Source organism: Periplaneta americana, chromosome 4 (genome assembly GCF_040183065.1).
Source record: "Periplaneta americana isolate PAMFEO1 chromosome 4, P.americana_PAMFEO1_priV1, whole genome shotgun sequence".
In the NCBI taxonomy this organism is placed as follows: domain Eukaryota; kingdom Metazoa; phylum Arthropoda; class Insecta; order Blattodea; family Blattidae; genus Periplaneta; species Periplaneta americana.
Genome location: NC_091120.1, coordinates 171,724,270 through 171,743,875, shown reverse-complemented (window position 1 = coordinate 171,743,875; position 19,606 = coordinate 171,724,270). Strand labels below are relative to the sequence as shown.

At 37.0% G+C, this 19,606-nt stretch overlaps 2 protein-coding genes across 2 annotated transcripts in view; both read left to right on the top strand.

Moving 5' to 3' along the window:
• Positions 1-9,225, top strand: part of LOC138698431 (uncharacterized) — a 33,203-nt gene extending 23,978 nt beyond the window's left edge. Inside the window, exon 2 of the mRNA XM_069824326.1 lies at positions 916-9,225. Coding sequence (XP_069680427.1) covers positions 931-4,443 — 3,513 coding nt within the window. The 5' untranslated portion in view covers positions 916-930 and the 3' untranslated portion in view covers positions 4,444-9,225. The remainder of the gene's footprint in view (positions 1-915) is intronic.
• A 361-nt stretch (positions 9,226-9,586) lies between these two features.
• Positions 9,587-19,233, top strand: LOC138698430 (uncharacterized). The gene is made up of 7 exons (XM_069824325.1): positions 9,587-11,325; positions 12,335-12,663; positions 12,741-12,896; positions 13,026-13,103; positions 13,449-13,604; positions 13,734-13,811; positions 14,853-19,233. Exons 1-7 carry the CDS (start codon positions 11,183-11,185, stop codon positions 14,981-14,983), a joined length of 1,071 nt encoding a protein of 356 aa, XP_069680426.1. The 5' UTR covers positions 9,587-11,182; the 3' UTR covers positions 14,984-19,233.
• The last annotated feature ends 373 nt before the right edge of the window (positions 19,234-19,606 follow it).

Below are 19,606 nucleotides of genomic sequence, written 5' to 3'. Positions count from 1 at the left end.
ATGGGTTTGTTCCTAGTCAATACAGTTCATCAGTAAAAAAAAAATTAACTTTTAACATTGACCAAAATTGACGAAAACTCAGTAGCGTGTCCCCTTAAAACAAAGAATATTTGGAACATTAATTAATCGAATAAGTCAACTTAAACCATTAAGAAACATATTTCTTCAACAAAAATATTCGCACGATAATTTTTAAAAATTCACTCCGATATGACAATTTCATGGAATTGCTCATTATATTTAACCAGTAATATTCTCCTTTATGAACCCCGTTAATAAAACAACAAAAGTAAGACAAAGTTTAAAATATAATGGAGAAAAAGTAGCATAGCCTCGAGGTCTGTGGCACAATTATAAACTTTGGGACTATCTTTGTAGACCTCGACGTGTCACTTAGTCGAACCCTCTCTAATCATGTCAAAAAAAACCCTCAGTGTATCACTATCACAATTATAGTGGTTGCGAAATGGTATACCTCAGCTTAATATTCAATCATAACTTTTACCGAAACACATTTTCGTGAGGTCGAGGTTTCGATCCCAGGTACTGGTTACCTCCTGGCTTCAGGAGGTCGAAATAACTGCTACCTTCAGACTTTTGTTATTCGTTGTTTCCCCTATGTCCTTCCAGGCAAATACTGGAATAGTAGCAATTACAAGGGCCATGATCCGACTCCTTCCCAATCCTCCCTTCTCACCTTCTGCAACAGACTGTTCATCGGTGAAAAAAGTATTACAACTGGCCAAGTGTGCTCCCCTCTATTGACAAGAAAGACTAATAGCGGCAAACTGCTGGAGAGCGGTAAAAACCTAAAAAAAAAGTTTTTTTACTAAAACCTGATCGAAAACCCTTCTTTCATAGAAAGAAATCCTACAGTCTATGCCACTAGTAACATTGTATGTTGGTTTGTTACAGTTTTCCATAATCACCATGAAGTACAAGAAAAGACCGGGATCTGCAAATATGAGTGGAGAGTTGTACGAAGTGAAGACCTTGGCACTAATATTCAGCAGAGGCCTGCATAAATTGCAGTATTCAATTTTTCTGGCGTCCAACATGTTCGCAGCAGGTGCATTTGATGATATAGTACTGAAACGTGAACCAAAAGGTGGAACATGTTACGACATCTGTACTGATCTGCAGAGTAAACATTTGAAGAATTTTACTATTTTTTTCCAACTGAAGCACGAATTGATACCTAGCAACATAACAGACTCGCAACTTCTTCAATTAAAGGGAAACTTTAGTTTGTTAAAATATTATAAATCTTACTGTAAGATAAAACAAGGATGGAGTAAGAACAAAGACTTGCAGTTCTGTGGAAAGTTCGAAGACTTTATCTTTGTCTTGTATACAAATAGTAATATGGCTCGTAATGTACCGGTATCGAATCAAGTTGACTGTTCTGATTCATGGCAGAATTTCATAAAGACAGGAGAAAATTGTTTTTGTTTCACAAACGAGTTGTTTCCAGATGTATACGAGTGGTTTCAAAGTTTACCAAAGTGTAAAGATTTATTGGCTCATGCTGTTAATGATGATCATTTTGAATCAGAACAAGAATTACTTGGTTATGTGAAAAAACTATTGGATAACAATGCCAAAACTCTCCCTAATAAAAAGGAGCTAAAAGACTTGCTGGAACAATTAAATTCTTTAGGAGATTTATCAGATTATGAGGAATTTCTTTCTCGATTGTGGTTTTTTACAAGTCAAGCATCTGAAAAACAACTTAATGCTCTAGTTAGTAAAGAAATTGAAATTCTATTTGGAACAAGTACACCTTTTAAAGTGTTTTTGGAAAAAGTTCAGGATTGGTGGAGGAATTCAAACATTTTCCTCACAAAAGATATTCATTTTTGGCAGAAAATGGTGGAGTTGTGTGTTAATGACATTTCGAATTCTATGATACAAACATTGTCAAAGTTGAAAATTGAATTTAAAGATAATGAACTTATGGATAAAGTATCGTCAACTGGCACAGTGCTACATGTTGCCAATGATGGAACATATGGTGCTAACATTCTTAGCTTTCTAAAAGTGTACCAGAGCTTAGGAAAGTCTAATATTTTGTTGGCAGATGACAATACATTGCAGAACCGCCTGAGTGAAGCTCTTGCCATGTGGAAATGGTGTAAAGCACTTGTAATTCAGAACAGCTCCTTGAACAGAGATAATGTAGTTAAACAAATTATTGATATTCTCCAGCGGGACCCATATGGAAAGTGTTTAGTTATTATAGGTGGCAGTGCTGACAAAGTTTGGAAATTGTGTAAGCAAATTAAATACTTGACATATGACGACTCTTTCAAGATGACACAATTAGATGAGAGATCTCAGAACAGAATTGGGGAATGCGAGATTGATTTTCAAGGTTACTTAATTAGACTCAGTTCTCTTGTGAGTGTTAATGTTTTATGTGACATAGCAACTGCTGATGATGTAGTTCAGTTATTAACAGGAGACACAAAATTAAAAGTAGGACAGAAGTTAATGGAACAAGATAAGTGTTATATTTCGCGCACCCTTTTGCATAGAGAATGCATTCAAGTGAGCATATTCTCTGCTAAGCAACCAGATTTGATAGTTGTTAGTGGAATTAGTGAAAAGGATCTTAAACATCTAATGCCATCTGATGGGATTGTTGAGAAATTCGGAGTACATCCTCAACAGTACAGATATTGCTGGTGTTTGATTATTGATGGAATTACTGATTTTGTTAAGCTCTGTACATGGCCAGGCAACATTCATTGGTTACATAAGCAAGAGAGTTACTTCATTTGGAAACAATCTAAAGGAGATGCAACTATAGTAAAAAAATACATAGCCAAAAGTGCGGATTACATTAGGTACAACAATATAAAAGAAGTAATAGAGTCTCCTCATCAGATGATATTACTTGTTTGTGAGCCAGGGATGGGTAAGTCTACTGAACTGACACACTGTGCCATAGAATTAAAAATAGCTGATCCATCACGTTGGGTGGTACGTGTCAATTTGAATGATTATGTCGATGACTTCAGCCAGGATGAGTCTTCTGTTACAGAGTTGCTGGTGAAGGCTGGAAAAATAAACACGAAGTTTCAGAGATTTCTCTTTGAACATGAAATTGATAATGGTGGAAATATTCATGTTATGTTGGATGGTTTCAATGAAATCTGTCCAAATTATGCAGATAGAGTGTTGAGTATGTTCGGAGAGCTCTCAAGGAAAAACATAAAAAAAATTTGGGTGACATCTCGTCCTGCCACGCGAGAGATTTTGGAGCTAGAATTATCGTCATTGCCATTTGTACTAGAACCTTTCTCAAGAAATGACCAGCACGACTTCTTGCTCAAGTTCTGGGGAGAGAGAATGAAATGTTCTTGTGAAATGGGTAAATTCATTACCAAGTTCTTGGACCTAACTATAAGATCTCTCAGTGACAAACTTGAAACCTTCGCTGGCATACCACTGCACATTAAAATGCTGGCTGAGGCGTTCTTATCCGAAGCCTTGCAGTTTTGCATGTCTGGCGACATCAAATTACCTAATAAGCTAGATTTATTAAAGCTGTATGATACTTTTTTGGAACAGAAGTGGCATGTATACTATGAAAGGAACTATATAAAGATCAGAAAACCGGGAGTCTTGCTGGATTACGAGACTGTAAGAGAGAAATTACGCGAGTATTATATGATATGTGCACTGCAAACATTACTAGGACCAGAGGAAATCAAACAATTATACAATTCAAAAAAAATTACTAGGGAATTTCAAAAAATCTTGAAGAAATTACAAAATTTTGAAGAAAAACTTGGTATGGTAATGGATATCATCAATGGTAGACCTTTGTTTATTCATCAAACTTTTGCTGAATATTTTGCAGCAATGTGGTTTGCAGACAATTTTGAAGATGAGAAAAAATATTTGAAGGATAAGATATTTGATGTGAATTTTCAAAGTGTGAGAACATTTTTTGACAGAATTTTGGCTAGAGATTCAGAATTACATGTTGCTGTTTTGAATCAAGACAAAAATCTAATAACAACCTTGTTGCCCAAATCAAACATCAGTAAGACAGATAAAGGGGGAAGAACTGCCTTACATCTGGCAGTGATGAGCTACATTGATCAAAATGAGAATGTTGATCAGAGAGACATTTTCAGAGCGACAGATTCTAATATTTTTCACTCTGACGATGACAGTTCTAGTAATGTTTTGCAGAACATTGTATCACTTCTTCTAGATAATGGAGCTGATTTTAATGTAAAAGATGAGGTATTGTCTTGGACACCACTTCGTTTAGCTGATAAGATAAAAGCGTGGTCAGCAATAGAGCTGTTACTGAGAAAGGAGGCAGATGCAATCTTCTTTCTAACTCTTTGTAAAACAAAAGTGAATAAGGTCCTGGAATGCACAAAAAAGGCAATTGTGGTCTTTAAAGCTTGTTTCCATGAATGAAGTATATTATTAGTGAATTATTATCATCATTATAATTATATATAATTGGATATTAATTTCTTTATGATTTTATTGCTTATATATAAGTATTATTAAAATGTTTACATCAAATTTAAAATTTTATTTTGGAATTAAAATACTAATACAAACAAAATTATTATGTTCAATTTAAATTCGTGTTGCAGAAAAAAATGTATATTGTTGTTATTTAGTATTTTTGGAAATTGAATCTGGTTTTTCAGCGTAGTTATTTTTGTGACATTAAGGAACAATTTTCTCAGGAGCTATAAGCTATAGAGCCATGAAATTTTTACAGCATGTTTGTGTATTATCTGACAATGTTTGGACATTTTTTGGAAGCTCTTCAGCACATAATAGTCATAATTCAATTTTGATTTCGGGTAAAAATGTTGATATTAGTCTTTTGAAAAAAAAATCATAAAAAATACACTTCATGTTTAAAGGTTTAAAAAAAAAGATAATATATACAGAAAAGTTGTAAAATATAATGGAGAAAATTTGGTTAACGTATCACTAATAGTTTCTGAGAAAATTGTTCCTAAAATATAGTGATTTAACATTGCTTGTATAGGACGTACAATCTCCCCTTGTGGGGAAATGAATCTACACTTGGAGAATATTTTTGGTATGATATGATAATGACAGCAACACGCAATAACAAAGAAGTTTAATAGGTCAGTAAAAATAAAAAAAATACACAAATTAAGTCACATCTTACAGCTACTTTTCTACATAGACGCCAAGTTTCTCAACACATTTCTCCCATCACGGTACCAGTTTCAGTATACCCTGTTCATAGAAGTCCGTTCAGTTGCAGTATAGCCATCTGCGGACAGTTGATTGCACGTCTGCATCTGTCGCAAAGCGATGGCTGGCCAGGAATTTCTTCATGGGACCAAACAGATGAAAGTCCGACGTTAAGGTCTGGACTGAATAGTGGATACTGGAGCTCCTCCCAACCAAATGTGTTGATTTTCTCACGAACAGAAGCCACAACATGGTGGCGAGCATTGTCATGAAGAAGTTTCACATCGTCAGCATTAATGTTACGGCGTTTGTCACGAATGGCACGACGCAACTTTACCAACGTTTGAATGTAAGCTTCAGCATTCACAGTGGTCCCGTGTTTAGCAAAGTCCACCAACAAAACACCATGCATATCCAGAACACTGTCACAAGCACTTTCTTTGAATTTTTTCTTTACTGGGGAGGCAGCATGTTTCCACTCCACAGAGTCATAATATCTTTCTGCAGCTTAACGCCTTAAGTGGTCCAAGGATGTCATCATTCACTGAACTTTGTGGTCATCTGTCAGGTTCTTAGGCTCCCAGCGGGCACTAACTTTACGAAATTTCAATATGTTATGCACAATATCGTACACCACACCGTATGAAATGTTGAACTGCTGCGATAAGGTTCACAGTTGGATCCGCCGGTCGTTCAAAATTGCCGCCTCAATACCTGTGACATTCCGCTGGATTGCAGCTGTTACCGATCGCCGAGAACGTGGCAAATCACAAAGGTTCTCACGGCCATCTGCGAAGAATGTGCACCATCTGGAAATGTTGCTACGGTCCATACAGTCTTCTCCGTACACGCCACTTATGTCCCTGTGAATTTTACTCGGGTTATGTCCTTTAGCCCACAAAAATCGCACAAAACTTCGCTGCTCTTCACAAGTTGACGACAGTATTATGGGCGCCATCTTTGTTGCGAAGTTCACGTTTCTGTCCCTACAGCTACACATGCAAAACAAATTGTGTCTCTAGTGAAAACATCAAACTATATCTCAGTGAAATGTCAACATCCCAGCTGAAATACCAACGCAGAAAAAAATTATTGTGCGTTACTTTCCGATCCACATTCGTATAATTTCTTGGGAAAATGCATAAGGCTTCCAGTTATCGAAAATTAGAGATACCGATAAGTTATATAAAATCTTCCATAAAAGCACAACTGCACAAAAACAGTACCCTAATGTATGTAATTTACTGTTGGTACGGCCTAATATTGTACTACTATTGTACAAGTAATTACGAACTGAATACGTAAAATTCAGTTGGGCCTACTTATTTTCGATTAATTTCATATTAATAAACTCAATATTTTCGTGCGCATTTTCTTTTTTACATCAAAATGCATTGAACTAATCTAAAATGTTGCGACTACATCTTCTTGATAGCCACCGATGTAGCTCAGTCAGCTGAGGCGACTGCCTGCAGGTCCGAATTTAAGCTCGGGATCGCGTTCGATTCCCGCTTGGGCTGATTACCTGGTTGTGTTTTTTTCGATGTTTTCTCGAGCCGTAAGACAAATGTTAAGTAAATCTATGGCGAATCTTCGGCCTTATTGAGCCAAATACCATCTCGCTATTACCAATACCAACGACGCTAAAAGACCTAGTAGTTGATACAGCGTCGTTAAATAACCAACTAAAAATATGGTTTCTTATTAGCATACCCACAGTACTACTGTTACATGTACTAGGCCTAGATTAGTAACCAACATTTCCATTCATTCATTCATTCATTCATTCATTCATTCATTCATTCATTCATAGTGTTCTACCCAAGGGCAGGTTTTTCAATCCAAACCCAGCATTCTTCAATCTTTCCTATTTTCTGCCTTCCTCCTTTTCTCCGTGTGTGAACCATATTTATGTTAATGTCGTCTATCACGAATTCTTCTCCCGTTCACCCTTCCTTCCAGTACATCCTTCAGTAGGCAGTTTATAGCCAGTGACCAACCAAATTCCTCTTCCTTTTCCTCTTCCTGATCAGTTTCAGCATCATTCTTTCTTCACCCATTCTCTACAACACAAATTTATTTCTTATTCCGTCTGTCCACTTCACACGCTCAATTTTTCTCCATATCCACATTTCAAATGCTTCTAGTAGTTTCTCTTCCCTTCGCCGTGATGTCCATGTTTCTGCCCGATACAATGCCACACTCCACACAAAGCACTTCACTAGTCTTAGCCTTACATCTTTTCCCCTTACATCAAAGCTTACATGGCACAGATAAAAGCAATGCCCTTATGATCTATTGTGGCCTATTTTTGTAACAATGGAACTTCAAGATTGCCTACAGACCGCATATCTACTTTTCAGGCTGACGATATTATCTTTTATTAACACAGACCAACTTCAACTCTAATTTTCAAAACAAATCTCTTTAAAAGAATAATGTTGAGGATATCTTACAGTCCTTCCCCACCCACTGCAATGGTGAATCCCATTGTGTATACTGCAGTTATTGCACTTCTACCTAACTGTATTAAAAGAGAAACAGAATTCCTGGAGGAGGGGCAGGCATTAAGTTCTGTCCTCTGCTTACAATAGGCATATAGGAACAATTATATTATTCACTTCTTGAGGAAGTTTACATTGAATGGAAAGCAGTAAGATCTATTTAACAAGTCAGTCTGGGTAGCGTAGTCGATATAACTCTGGCCTTCTGTGCTCGAGGTTCCGGGTTCGATCCCGGCCTAGGTCGATGGAATTTAAATGTGCTTAAATGCGATAGGCTCATGTCAGTAGATTTATGGCATGTAAAATAACTCCTGCGGGACAAAATTCCGGCACACCGGCGACGCTGATATAACCTCGGCAGTTGCGAGCGTCGTTAAATAAACCATAATTTATTTTTTTTTTCTATTTAACAACGCTCGCTGGTTGCTTGCTACCAACGAGTTAGAAAGAGAATATAGAGTGGCCAAGTTGTCCTGTACAGCGCTCTTTGCGGTACCACCGCGAAACACGGCTATGAACTAAGCGCCAACCATTGTAAAAATTCGTCTGCTTACAACACTGTGTATATGGAGGTAGAGCTGCGAAAAAAAAAAATGCCTGTTATGTGTGCTGAATATAACTGCAATATCAAAACAAAAAGACAACTGAATTATCATATTGCAGGAAATTTTATGAAGTTAAGTCCATAGTTTTGTTAATAAGCAGCATTTCTTTCATGCGTAAATATGTAACAAAGCCCGGCATACATACCGTGTATACTACAGTATTTTTCTTTTCTTACAGATTCTCTTAAAAAAAAAAAAAAAAGAACCTAGTGAAACAGTGGGTAATAAATATGAAATGAGACAAATTGTGTCCCTCCAAGCATAGCCTTTTGTGTTCACGACACTTCTTGTGTCTTTCCTTACTGCTTATAGAAGAAGACGATGTGCTGTAGCTTATAAAAAGTAGGCCTATTTCGAAGACAAACCATAAACCAAATAAATGGTTCACTAGTAATGGACTTAAACCAAATACGGATGAACCCAGTATGCTACAATTCCGTTTCAAACTCAGTGAAAAACTAATAGCAATAAAATATTAAAATTATATTTCGACACTCGCATTCAAAATTCCGCAGAACTCTCGGATAGGCCGTATTGTTGTTAGTATTTTAACTGGAAGGACATGAAAGAACATAATTGAGCTCCCACGTGCAATAATGGGATAAGTATGAATGTATTTCGTAACTACTTACCCCATTATTGCACGTGGGTGCTCAATTTACTACTACTACTACTACTACTACTACTAATAATAATAATACTTACTTACAAATGGCTTTTAAGGAACCCGAAGGTTCATTGCCGCCCTCACATAAGCCCGCCAACGGTCCCTATCCTGCAAATCAAGCTTTCAGGTATAACTCCCTGTAAAGTTGATTTGAATAATTTTCAGGGAAAAATTGTTCCGGGGCCGGGTATCGAACCCGGGACCTTTGGTTAAACGTTCCAACGCTCTACCAACTGAGCTACCCGGGAACTTTACCCGACACCGATCCAACTTTTCCCTCTATATCCACAGACCTCAACGTGGGCTGACAACCGTCAAGCAACCAACATTGAGTGCACACTAACTCTGTGTGACTTAAATTGTGGTTTTCTGTTAACGAACAGTGACGTATATTATGATTTGAATAATTTTGAATTTTCCCTCAAAATTATTCAAATCAACGTCATTGTTCGTTAACAGAAAACCACAATTTAAGTCACACAGTTAGTGTGCACTCAATGTTGGTTGCTTGACGGTTGTCAGCCCACTTTGAGGTCTGTGGATGTAGAGGGAAAAGTAGGATCGGTGTCGGGTAGAGTTCCCAGGTAGCTCAGTTGGTAGAGCGTTGGTACGTTTAACCAAAGGTCCCGGGTTCGATACCCGGCCCCAGAACAATTTTTCCCCTCAAAATTATTCAAAGGTCCCTATCCTGTGCAAGATTAATCCAGTCTCTATCATCATATCCCACCTCCCTCAAATCCATTTTAATATTACACTCCCATCTACGTCTTGACCTCTCCAAAGGTCTTTCTCCTTCGGGTCTCCCAACTAACACTCTATGGCCCGGTTTCTTCAACCTTTGTTAAAATGCACCTAACATAGCGTTAATTAACTGTAAGTTAAAAGTATGAATTGCTGTTAAAAATATTGCGTTTCTTCATCTTTACATTTCATATTTTAACATTCTGTTTGTTAACTCTCTGTTAGGACCAGAGATTTTAGCGTTTAACCATAACCTATAACAAAATATAGGCTCACTTCTGTTTTCTGAACTCTGACAATTGCGATTCTCGCTTGTTTCCGTTGTTTGATTCAGAGAGGATAGAAGTCTTTCTATTCTCTCAGGTTTTATTTCTGCTTCTTTCCATCATCTATATCACAATAGCATGGATAAGTATATAATAGGATGCGAAACTGCGGTCAGCACCATCTAGATGTGGTATTCTGAAATAAGGTGATCAGCGCCCGACGTCGTGGGTGGTAAATCATAGAACTACGTGAGAACCAGCGTTCTCCACTTTCCTATTAAGTCCAATTCTATATTCAGCTTACGTTCAAGATATCCCTTCGCACTCAAAATGCCAACATGCTCTCTATGCAGATGATACAGTCATATATAAGAAGCACTTTAACATTCAGTATGCCTGCAAACATATGCAAGAAGCTCTAGATAAAATCACACAATGGTCAACGAGATGGCGGCTTAAAATAAATAACATCAAATCATAGGTAGTCATATTCACAAGACGTTTCCCCCGTATAAACGAGCCACTTCATATCCAAAATCAAGCCGTCCCCTTTAGTTCATCAGCAAAATATCTTGGAGTCCTCCTTGACAAGAGACTAACGTTCAGACACCATATTCATTCTGTGAGAAATAGAGCCTTTCAACGATTCATGTTCCTATATCCCATCTTCAAGAGCTCAATACCAATAAAAACCAAATTACAACTGTACATATCCGTCATCAGATCACTCATGATGTATGCATGTGAAGCATGGTCTCACGCCCACCCCCGCCATCTTCGAAGACTCGACGGTATCCAACGCGCAGTATGCAGAACCATCACTGGAGCAGATTACCACATCCGGAATACCCAATTGTACAGTGACCTCAACATCAGTTTATTTAGCGACTACGTTCGAACATTACGGAAAAATTATCTGGAAAAGCTACATTCTCACATCAACCCTCTCATGCAAGAATTAACTCAGTGATCACCCTCCACTTGCTACACTCAGTTCACCTATCTCCATCACTGATGAAGATAAAAGGAAAAAGAAAACGTCAGTGTAACATTAATCATATTTCTCCATACGACTGCGAAAGGCAAGGGTCCATAAGAGACCTGGAACTTATTTAAACAGGCATACAGTGACATCAATTAAAAAAAAAAACTCCACTTTCCGATACAAAGTAGTCAGAACGTTGGCCGATGACCAGCCAACAGCGTTATGAAGGCAAGATGGATGCCAGAAAGATGCAAAAGATTCGAGGAAGATGCTCTGCGCCTGGATGCAAGACTGTTAATACTGTGGGAGGGAAGCATTTTCTCTATTTTCCTCAGGAACCTATGAGGTAAGCTTTAGTATTAAAGTGGCCACGTTCAATTAGTAGGCTAGCGGTGTCAAAGAGGACGGAAGCTTTGTAGTTTCAATAATTTTAATTATGTCGCGCTGTCCATTGTCGTCAACTCTTTTGAAGGCCGCTCCAATACTCCACGTGGAGTGTATGGACGGAAGCTTTGTAGTTTCAATAATATTAATTATGTCGCGCTGTCCATTGTCGTCAAGTCTTTTGAAGGCCGCTCCAATACTCCATGTTATATTAATATATAGCAGCAACAAACAAGACGTGGCAACGTCGCATTTTCATTTTATTATCGGTGCATGCAATAGAGACCTACAAATCTTAAAAGGAATTCCGCTGCCTAATAATTAAACGAGGCTACTATATTATTGTGTCCTGTGTAGCCTAAACCTTACACTTGAAAACAATGTACTTTTTGGTGAAGTAGGTTAGACGAGGTGTGCATTGCTTTCTGCTAATTTATTTAGGATTATAGTAGGAGTATAAATTTAGATGGTTCCGAAATTCAGTCAAACTGTAATAAAATGTGAAATATTGACGAAAAAGAGCAAGAAGACTGAAAATGAAACCTCGTAAACCTGAATTGTAGCATTAGGCCACATGGCTGCAAACTAAAACCACGTGGTTTTCAGTATAAACATCTCACAGTTATGGAAAATAAAATTATGCCTTCTTTGATGTAGTTAGCCATTCTGGAGAAATTCCCAATTATGTGTAATAATAATAATAATAATAATAATAATAATAATAATAATAATAATAATAATAATAATAATAATAAGCTTAGGCCTAATATCTAATTTAGTTTGTACCCAATATCTGTTGCTGCTACCAGTTTTCCTATGGTCACTCACCGCCTAGTGATGTGCATTAGACATCTCTTAAAATAACACAAATGCAGCAGATAAGTTATAATATTTTTCCCCAATTTTTTCATGATTTCTATTCAATATTTCTTCTACTTTATCTCATTAGTAACTGTAATCCATTGCTTTAGGTGTTGGAAGTGGCTCCAATTTTGTGGGCTAGAGGACCGGTATCGAGTTGCTGCAGATGCTACACACAGGTTGAGAATCTGCATGGACCACTTCATTGAGTCTGACTATTATAGCTCTTCACAAAGAGTGATACTTAAGCAAACTGCAGTGCCCACTGTTCATGCTAATGGATTAGTGGTGCCATCAAACCCTAAAATCTGGAGCCTACCATCTAGCCCAGTTATGCCTCTAGCGACCTTATCGCCGGGGTCTACCCCAACTTGCAGGCATCACAAGACTTTGCGGACGTATGCTAGGAGGGCGAAGATTGATTCTGCAGCTGCTGAAGGTAATTAGTACACTAGCAATGTTTTTGTCATTCATGTTTAAAATTTCCGATTTCATTACTCTTTTCTTTATTTTCAGGTACGCGTAGTCTCATAGATTTACAAGCTGCAACTGAGCAGGCTGCAGGCTTGGCAGCTATGCCTCAAACAATTCCTGCTCTTATGAGCACTCCAGCTTCAAAGATTACTGCTTCGACGGCATATGCCGGGATGAATAAAGATGCATGCCAACAAGGTAATTATTCCACTTAGTCAAGTTTATGGATTTCAAGGAATGCCTTAGTTCCTCATCAGCTCTTCTTACATTACATGATTCAAAATACATAATTAATTATATTTCGTTTTTTTTTTGTGATTATTACAGGGAACAGTATGATTGGTGAACAGCTGAGGGGCTATCAGCAACCATCGCTCCTATTCAATGTGGTTCCCACAGCTGAAGGTAAGCGATACTGTCTTGTGAGCCTGGTAACATGCTAGTAATCATTTAAGTTAATTGCCCCCTGCCATACGTCTGCAGTTTTCATACTTCATTCTTTTACAGTAGCGAATAATAACAAATCCTCTTAACTACAGGGCAGGATGTTTATCTTGTTATATATTGCAACTGATATCCTAACAAGTCTCCCTGGCACGATGTACACCATTATTCCCTATTACTGACTTCCCAACACCTCTGCTGATGATCCCGTTCTGTTTGTATCAGTTGTCTTCTATGGCCCAACGATGTATTCATGTCATTTGTGTTTAAAATTTCCGATTTCATTACTCTTTTCTTTATTTTCAGGTATACGTAGTCTCATAGATTTACAAGCTGCAACTGAGCAGACTGCAGGCTTGGCAGCTATGCCTCAAACAATTCCTGCTCCTATGAGCACTCCAGCTTCAAAGATTACTGCTTCGACGGCATATGCCGGGATGAATAAAGATGCATGCCAACAAGGTAATTATTCCACTTAGTCAAGTTTATGGATTTCAAGGAATGCCTTAGTTCCTCATCAGCTCTTCTTACATTACATGTTTCAAAATACATAATTAATTATATTTCGTTTTTTTTTTGTGATTATTACAGGGAACAGTATGATTGGTGAACAGCTGAGGGGCTATCAGCAACCATCGCTCCTATTCAATGTGGTTCCCACAGCTGAAGGTAAGCGATACTGTCTTGTGAGCCTGGTAACATGCTAGTAATCATTTAAGTTAATTGCCCCCTGCCATATGTCTGCAGTTTTCATACTTCATTCTTTTACAGTAGCGAATAATAACAAATCCTCTTAACTACAGGGCAGGGTGTTTATCTTGTTATATATCGATCGTCCAGTTCAAAAGTGCGACAACTAAAAAATTGCCATTTTTTAGTTATTTATACTACTGAAAGCCCCTTTCGGAGCTCTTTCCGATTCAGTATTGAGATAAGTCATATTTACAACCAAAAAGAATAAAAACGAAATAAACTGCTTTAGAAGTAATTATAACTATGGACTTTATTAATTCATTATTAGTACATTTCGAAATCTATTAATAATGAACTGGAAGATCGTGATATACTCGTCCTGAATACGGACTCATTTCTAATTGTCGTGGTTATGAACCAGAAATCTGTCCCTTTTTAGGTGATTTATTTGAAACTTTCAACTGAAGATATCTCAAAACTTGTTTTTTTTTTTTAGTTTTCGAACTTTTGAACCAGACGATCGATATTGCAACTGATATTCTGACAAGTCTCCCTGGCACGAAGTACACCATCATTCCCTCTTACTGACTTCTCTTTAATATCCCAACACCTCTGTTGATTATCCCTTTCTGTTAGTGTCAGTTGTCCTCCACGGCCCAGTCTATTAGCACAAAAATATTTTATATTACATTACAACGAACAATTCAGATTAACACAATCAAATTTGTTGCAGCATTAAACTTTTGGATTGTTACTGTTACTTAACATTTATATGAGTTATAATTTGTACAATTAAGAGCAGTTTGAAATGAATGGAGCACAAAGTCTGTTCAATTCTTGCTTCAATTTAATGCATTGTCAATTTTGTAGTATGTTATATAGCCTATCCATAGCTTGCATGCCTTTTGTTAGGCCTACATTAACTTAACAAGGCTAAAGGTGTTGTTACGTTTCATTTTTTATTTAAAATAGTTCCCAGCAATTAGATTAATCGGAAGTTAATTTCGTAATCTTTAGGTCCTGGTGTTGCAAAACGAAAACTTTTCTCCAGTCCTCACTTCTCATCTTCACCCAGGAGCAACAAACTAAAAATGGCAGCTCTGAAAGCAAAGGTGAAGAGACTAGGAGAAAAAATTGCAAGAAGTTGAAGAAGACAGAATTTCGGATCAAGTTGGAAGGAGAAGGGAGCCAATGGCCACATCATCTCAACTGCCAACAATTGTTCAAAAGATATACGAGGCACAGGTGCAGATGAGAAAAATTCATAAACATGGATATAGATGGAGTGACGTCATGAAAGATTTTTCTTTGTCATTATTTTATCACAGTCCTAAAGGGTATAATTTTATGAAAAAACTTTTCCTATTGCCCAGTATCAAGACACTTCAAAGTTATCAGAACAAAACAGACATTGAGCCAGGTCTGATGCAGCCTGTTTTGACAACTCTTAAGTCACTTGCTGCAGGGCCTCTGTCTGACAGATCAGAGAATGATGCATGATAGCCCTAAATTGGGGGTTTCAGCAGTAAGACCGTATTTTGAAGTCAATGTGAATAAAATTCATTTCATGTATGATCCACCACAGCTTTTGAAGTCCATTAGGAACAACTTATTGCGATATGATTTGCATTACATGGAAAAGCCTGTATCTTGGTCACATATTAGAACTATCTATGATATGCATAATGATGTGTTAAAACTTAAGTTAGTTCCCAAACTGACAAAGGACCATGTTTTCCCTAAAATGTTTTCTCGTATGAAGGTTAAGTTGGCAACACAGGTGTTTTCCTATTCTGTACATACTGCAATTCATGCATATGTTGGAATGGAAAAGCTACCTATTAGTGCTCTCCATACTGCCGACTTCATTGAGATGATGGACAAGCTGTTTGACACTTTCAACAGCACGAAACTGAAAACAGATAAATTTAAATATAGATTTGCCGTAACTCCTGACTCCGTTCACGTAGAATTTTTTAAAAAAACTTTGAATGACATTCAATCCTTGGAATTCGTGGGTTGCAAGCGTCTGCCAGCTTGTCTTGAAGGTTTGAGAATTAGTATTCTGAGCTTGCTGAAATTGTTCGATGAGCTTAGTTCTGAGTACAACATTCCTAAATTAAGGACTCGATTTCTCAGTCAGGATGCATTGGAGAATACATTTGCTACCATAAGACAACAGCACGGGTGCAATGTAAATCCATCTGTCCAACAACTTGAAAGTGGCCTTCGACACATACTCATTACATCTCTTTCCAAGTTATCACACAGAAGTAACTGCGAAAAAGATGTTGAGTATGTTTTGACGAAATTGAATAGTATTTCTGTTAGTGACAAGGCTGTTCAGGAGTCGTCATCTGTTACAGATGTAAACTGTATCAGTGATTGTACTCCTGATACTATAGTCGAAATGGATGTGGAGTGTGATACTGGAAGCATTGAGGACGATAATGCTGTGTACTACATTGCAGGGTACATTTGCTCAAGGTTCCTCAAAAAACATAAATGCAGTCACTGTAAAAATACTCTCACTCTGGGAGAAAGCCAGAGAGAATTGAATGAAAGCCATCAAATATTTGCTTACTTCAAGGCATTTGATGACGATTTTGGAAGTCTTTCATTGCCCAGAAGCAAAGTTTTCACTCAGTTCCGAGAATGGGAGAATTCATTCTGCAGACATTTCAAAGCAAACTATCATTGTAAAAATTTGAGGACTGTGATGAAAAAATATGTGTTGAATGACTGTAATTTTTCTCTTTGTAGTCAGGACCAATTCAATAATTTGTTTAATATGTATATAGTATCTAGGACTAATTGGTCGACTCGATTTATGAACCAGTCATATTGTTTTGGTCCTGACTTCAAGAGAAAACTAAGGATATTAAATAATTGTTGAGTCTCTTCTGAGAAGAAAGTAGGTACAGTGTTGATAGCATCACATGTACACTGGCGTTCAAAGATATCCGGCCTATGATTATATGACCATGTACGCAAACTTTCCAATCACGGAATAAGTCAGAACCAAAGACATTAAAAATTGACAAAAATTGGAAGAATTCCACTAGTTCTCAATAAGTGGTACCATTATTTGAGCAGTTAAAAACGTGCCAGGAAAAATTACTATATAGACTGGGCATAAATTATTCTCGTAATTGACAATATCAGTGGTTTCCCGCTAAATTCAGCGTTGCTTCACAATCAGCAGAGTGGGATGAAAAATTGAATTCTATAATGCGGGTATATTTATGTATGATTGGCAACACTGACTATTATCACCACCATGTATTCATACAAGTAATAACTAAATACGCCATACTTACGCCAAAAAAAATATCGATTAGTAGGGCCAGATATTTTGAACGTCAGTGTACAGTAATGGCAAGAAAACCCGGACCGACAAAATAATCAAAGTCCCCAAAATTAGCCACTGCACATGCCACACCCGCATTCACAAGATAGCGAGTAATCTATTGAAATTGTTGTAGTCTCGACTGCTGATGTAGCCCATTTTGAAAGCCATTAGAAAATAAGCTGGTAAAATTCAAGTTCTGGGAATAATAAGTTAATTAAGTAATATAATATCGCTGCAATCAAAAAGTATTGGGAATAAATTTGAATAAGGAACAACAAAAAAAAGGTTCCTTTCCAGGCAGGATTCGAACCACGAAAGTCTTAGTTACCAGTCTATTGTGTTCTGGAGTGAACAAGGCTCTGAAATCAGCTACAAGGGTCGGTCCGTTTTTTTTTTTGCCACTGCTGTACATCATTGTGCATCCATCTTCTTGGATTGCAGCTACCTAGAGTAGTGACCCACCCATCTCTCATTTGCATACTGTGAACTCGGCAGTGTCTTTAAAGTAGTGCAAAAAGCTCATATTGTGTGTAACAAAAAGATATAATATCATATTGGTGGAAAGTTCATAGCTTTTTTTATTTTTTATTTTTTTAATTTTTATTTATTTTTTTTTTCCCCAGAAAAAAATGTTTTTAGCAAATGTTAAATATATTGTGTAATTGTAGGGAGTAAAGTTACAGTATGTGGTTCATATGTGTGTGTATGTAAGAGAGATATTTGATTTTGGAAGTTGGGGATTAACATACCTTCAGTTCACCTAGTAAACTTTTTTGCCCAACATAATGCAAATAAGTGATGCAGCTCATGTATTTCACTCTGACCCTCAGTACATACAACATTTTGGTATACGCTACCTTTATGTGTATGCCAAACAACAATGTCTAAGAACCTTAGATGTGATCCTAGAAAAGTGTTCTAAAATGTGTTGCAAAATAGTAGATAGTAATATGACAGTTTCAATTATCAAACATTTTTTGTAGTATCTGAAATCTGATTAATGTAATATGTATCTAGTCAGCGATGTATGCAACGGAGGGGGGGAAAGGAATTGGCCACTCTTACTCATTACCTCCTGCTCTGATTGCACCATGAGTGTCACTTGTAGGGTTCAAACCTGTTTTTGGACAGTTGACTAAACAATAGTTGATGGGTCCAGGTAGACAAGGGGACAAACCATAAATTTCGATACGTAGGATATCTCACTGGAATGTGAAGAAATATGTTCTGACTAAACTATATGACAACACATTATTCAAATGGTATCATTTACATCTGTAAACGAGCACAAATGGCAGAGCATTCCAAAATATAAATATATAGATGTGGCTTTTTCTCTTATCCGACTGGGCCCCACAATTTCAATTATTCAATTTGTTGTATAGACTTTACCAAAGTACTGCACACTAAATATGTAAGTGTATCTATGTGTATAGGATTACCAGATGTTCTGGATTTCGCTTGACATGTCCTGCGTCCTGCCAGGGTTCGTAAAAATCAGAAATTTTCCTGCTTTTCTTTCTTGCCAATTCCCAATGGACAAAAGAGAGTAACTATTGAGTTGGGGTCCATTAGAGGAATTATGTTTGTAAAATCCTTGCTCAAACAAGTCGAGTCACCAGAGAAGTATTAACAATCCGAAAATTAAATAAGGTAAAAACTAATTTAGAATCCGTATACTTCAATTCTATTCATGATAATAGTTTTGTATCAGTTTTATTGTACAAAGACAAACATATTACCTTATTATATAACAGAATGTAAAAAGACGTCACGTCAAGTATCAAGTTAGTCTATTATGCCCTGCCTTTATATGGAAAATTCTTTTTATTTAAAATGACTTGCTTTTAAATTGTTACAATCTGGTAACCCTAGTGCACATGTAGTGTATGTTAAACAGTGATATGATGGACCTTGTCAAAATTGTGTTGTTGAATGTATTGTAAAATAGTATACAGTAATATAATAATTTCAATTAACTAGTTTTTGCAGACTTAAAGTGCACTATACACTATTACCTAAAGAATAAAATCCCAATTATCTAACCTTGTTTTCTTTTATCTTCTGTCCCTGTTTGGCTGTATTTTAATTAGTTACATTATAAGGTACTGTAAAATAGACCGTCTCTTCCAACTATTGGCTCCAATAACAATTTTCAATGAAAGATGATGTGAGGAATAAAAATTTTTAAGTTTTACTTTAAATTGAGGGGTTTGGAGCGGGGGGGGGGGGGAGGAGGAATATTTACTACATGTAGTTCAACTTTTCGCCGCCAGGTGCGCTGCTAGATGCACGGAGTAATTAGTTATTATTTTCGCTACTTGGTGCGCTGCTAGATCTAATAACGCCTCTAACCACACATAGATGGCAGCACGATCAATTTCTACAACAGCGCCTCTAGTATGTGTTACGGGAAACT

Coding starts and splice junctions, on each gene's coding strand:
- LOC138698430 (XM_069824325.1), top strand. CDS start 11,183: ATGACCAGCCAACAGCGTTATGAAGGCAAGATGGATGCCAGAAAGATG. Junction 13,104..13,448: donor TGTGGTTCCCACAGCTGAAG/GTAAGCGATACT, acceptor CTTTATTTTCAG/GTATACGTAGTCTCATAGAT. Junction 13,812..14,852: donor TGTGGTTCCCACAGCTGAAG/GTAAGCGATACT, acceptor CGTAATCTTTAG/GTCCTGGTGTTGCAAAACGA.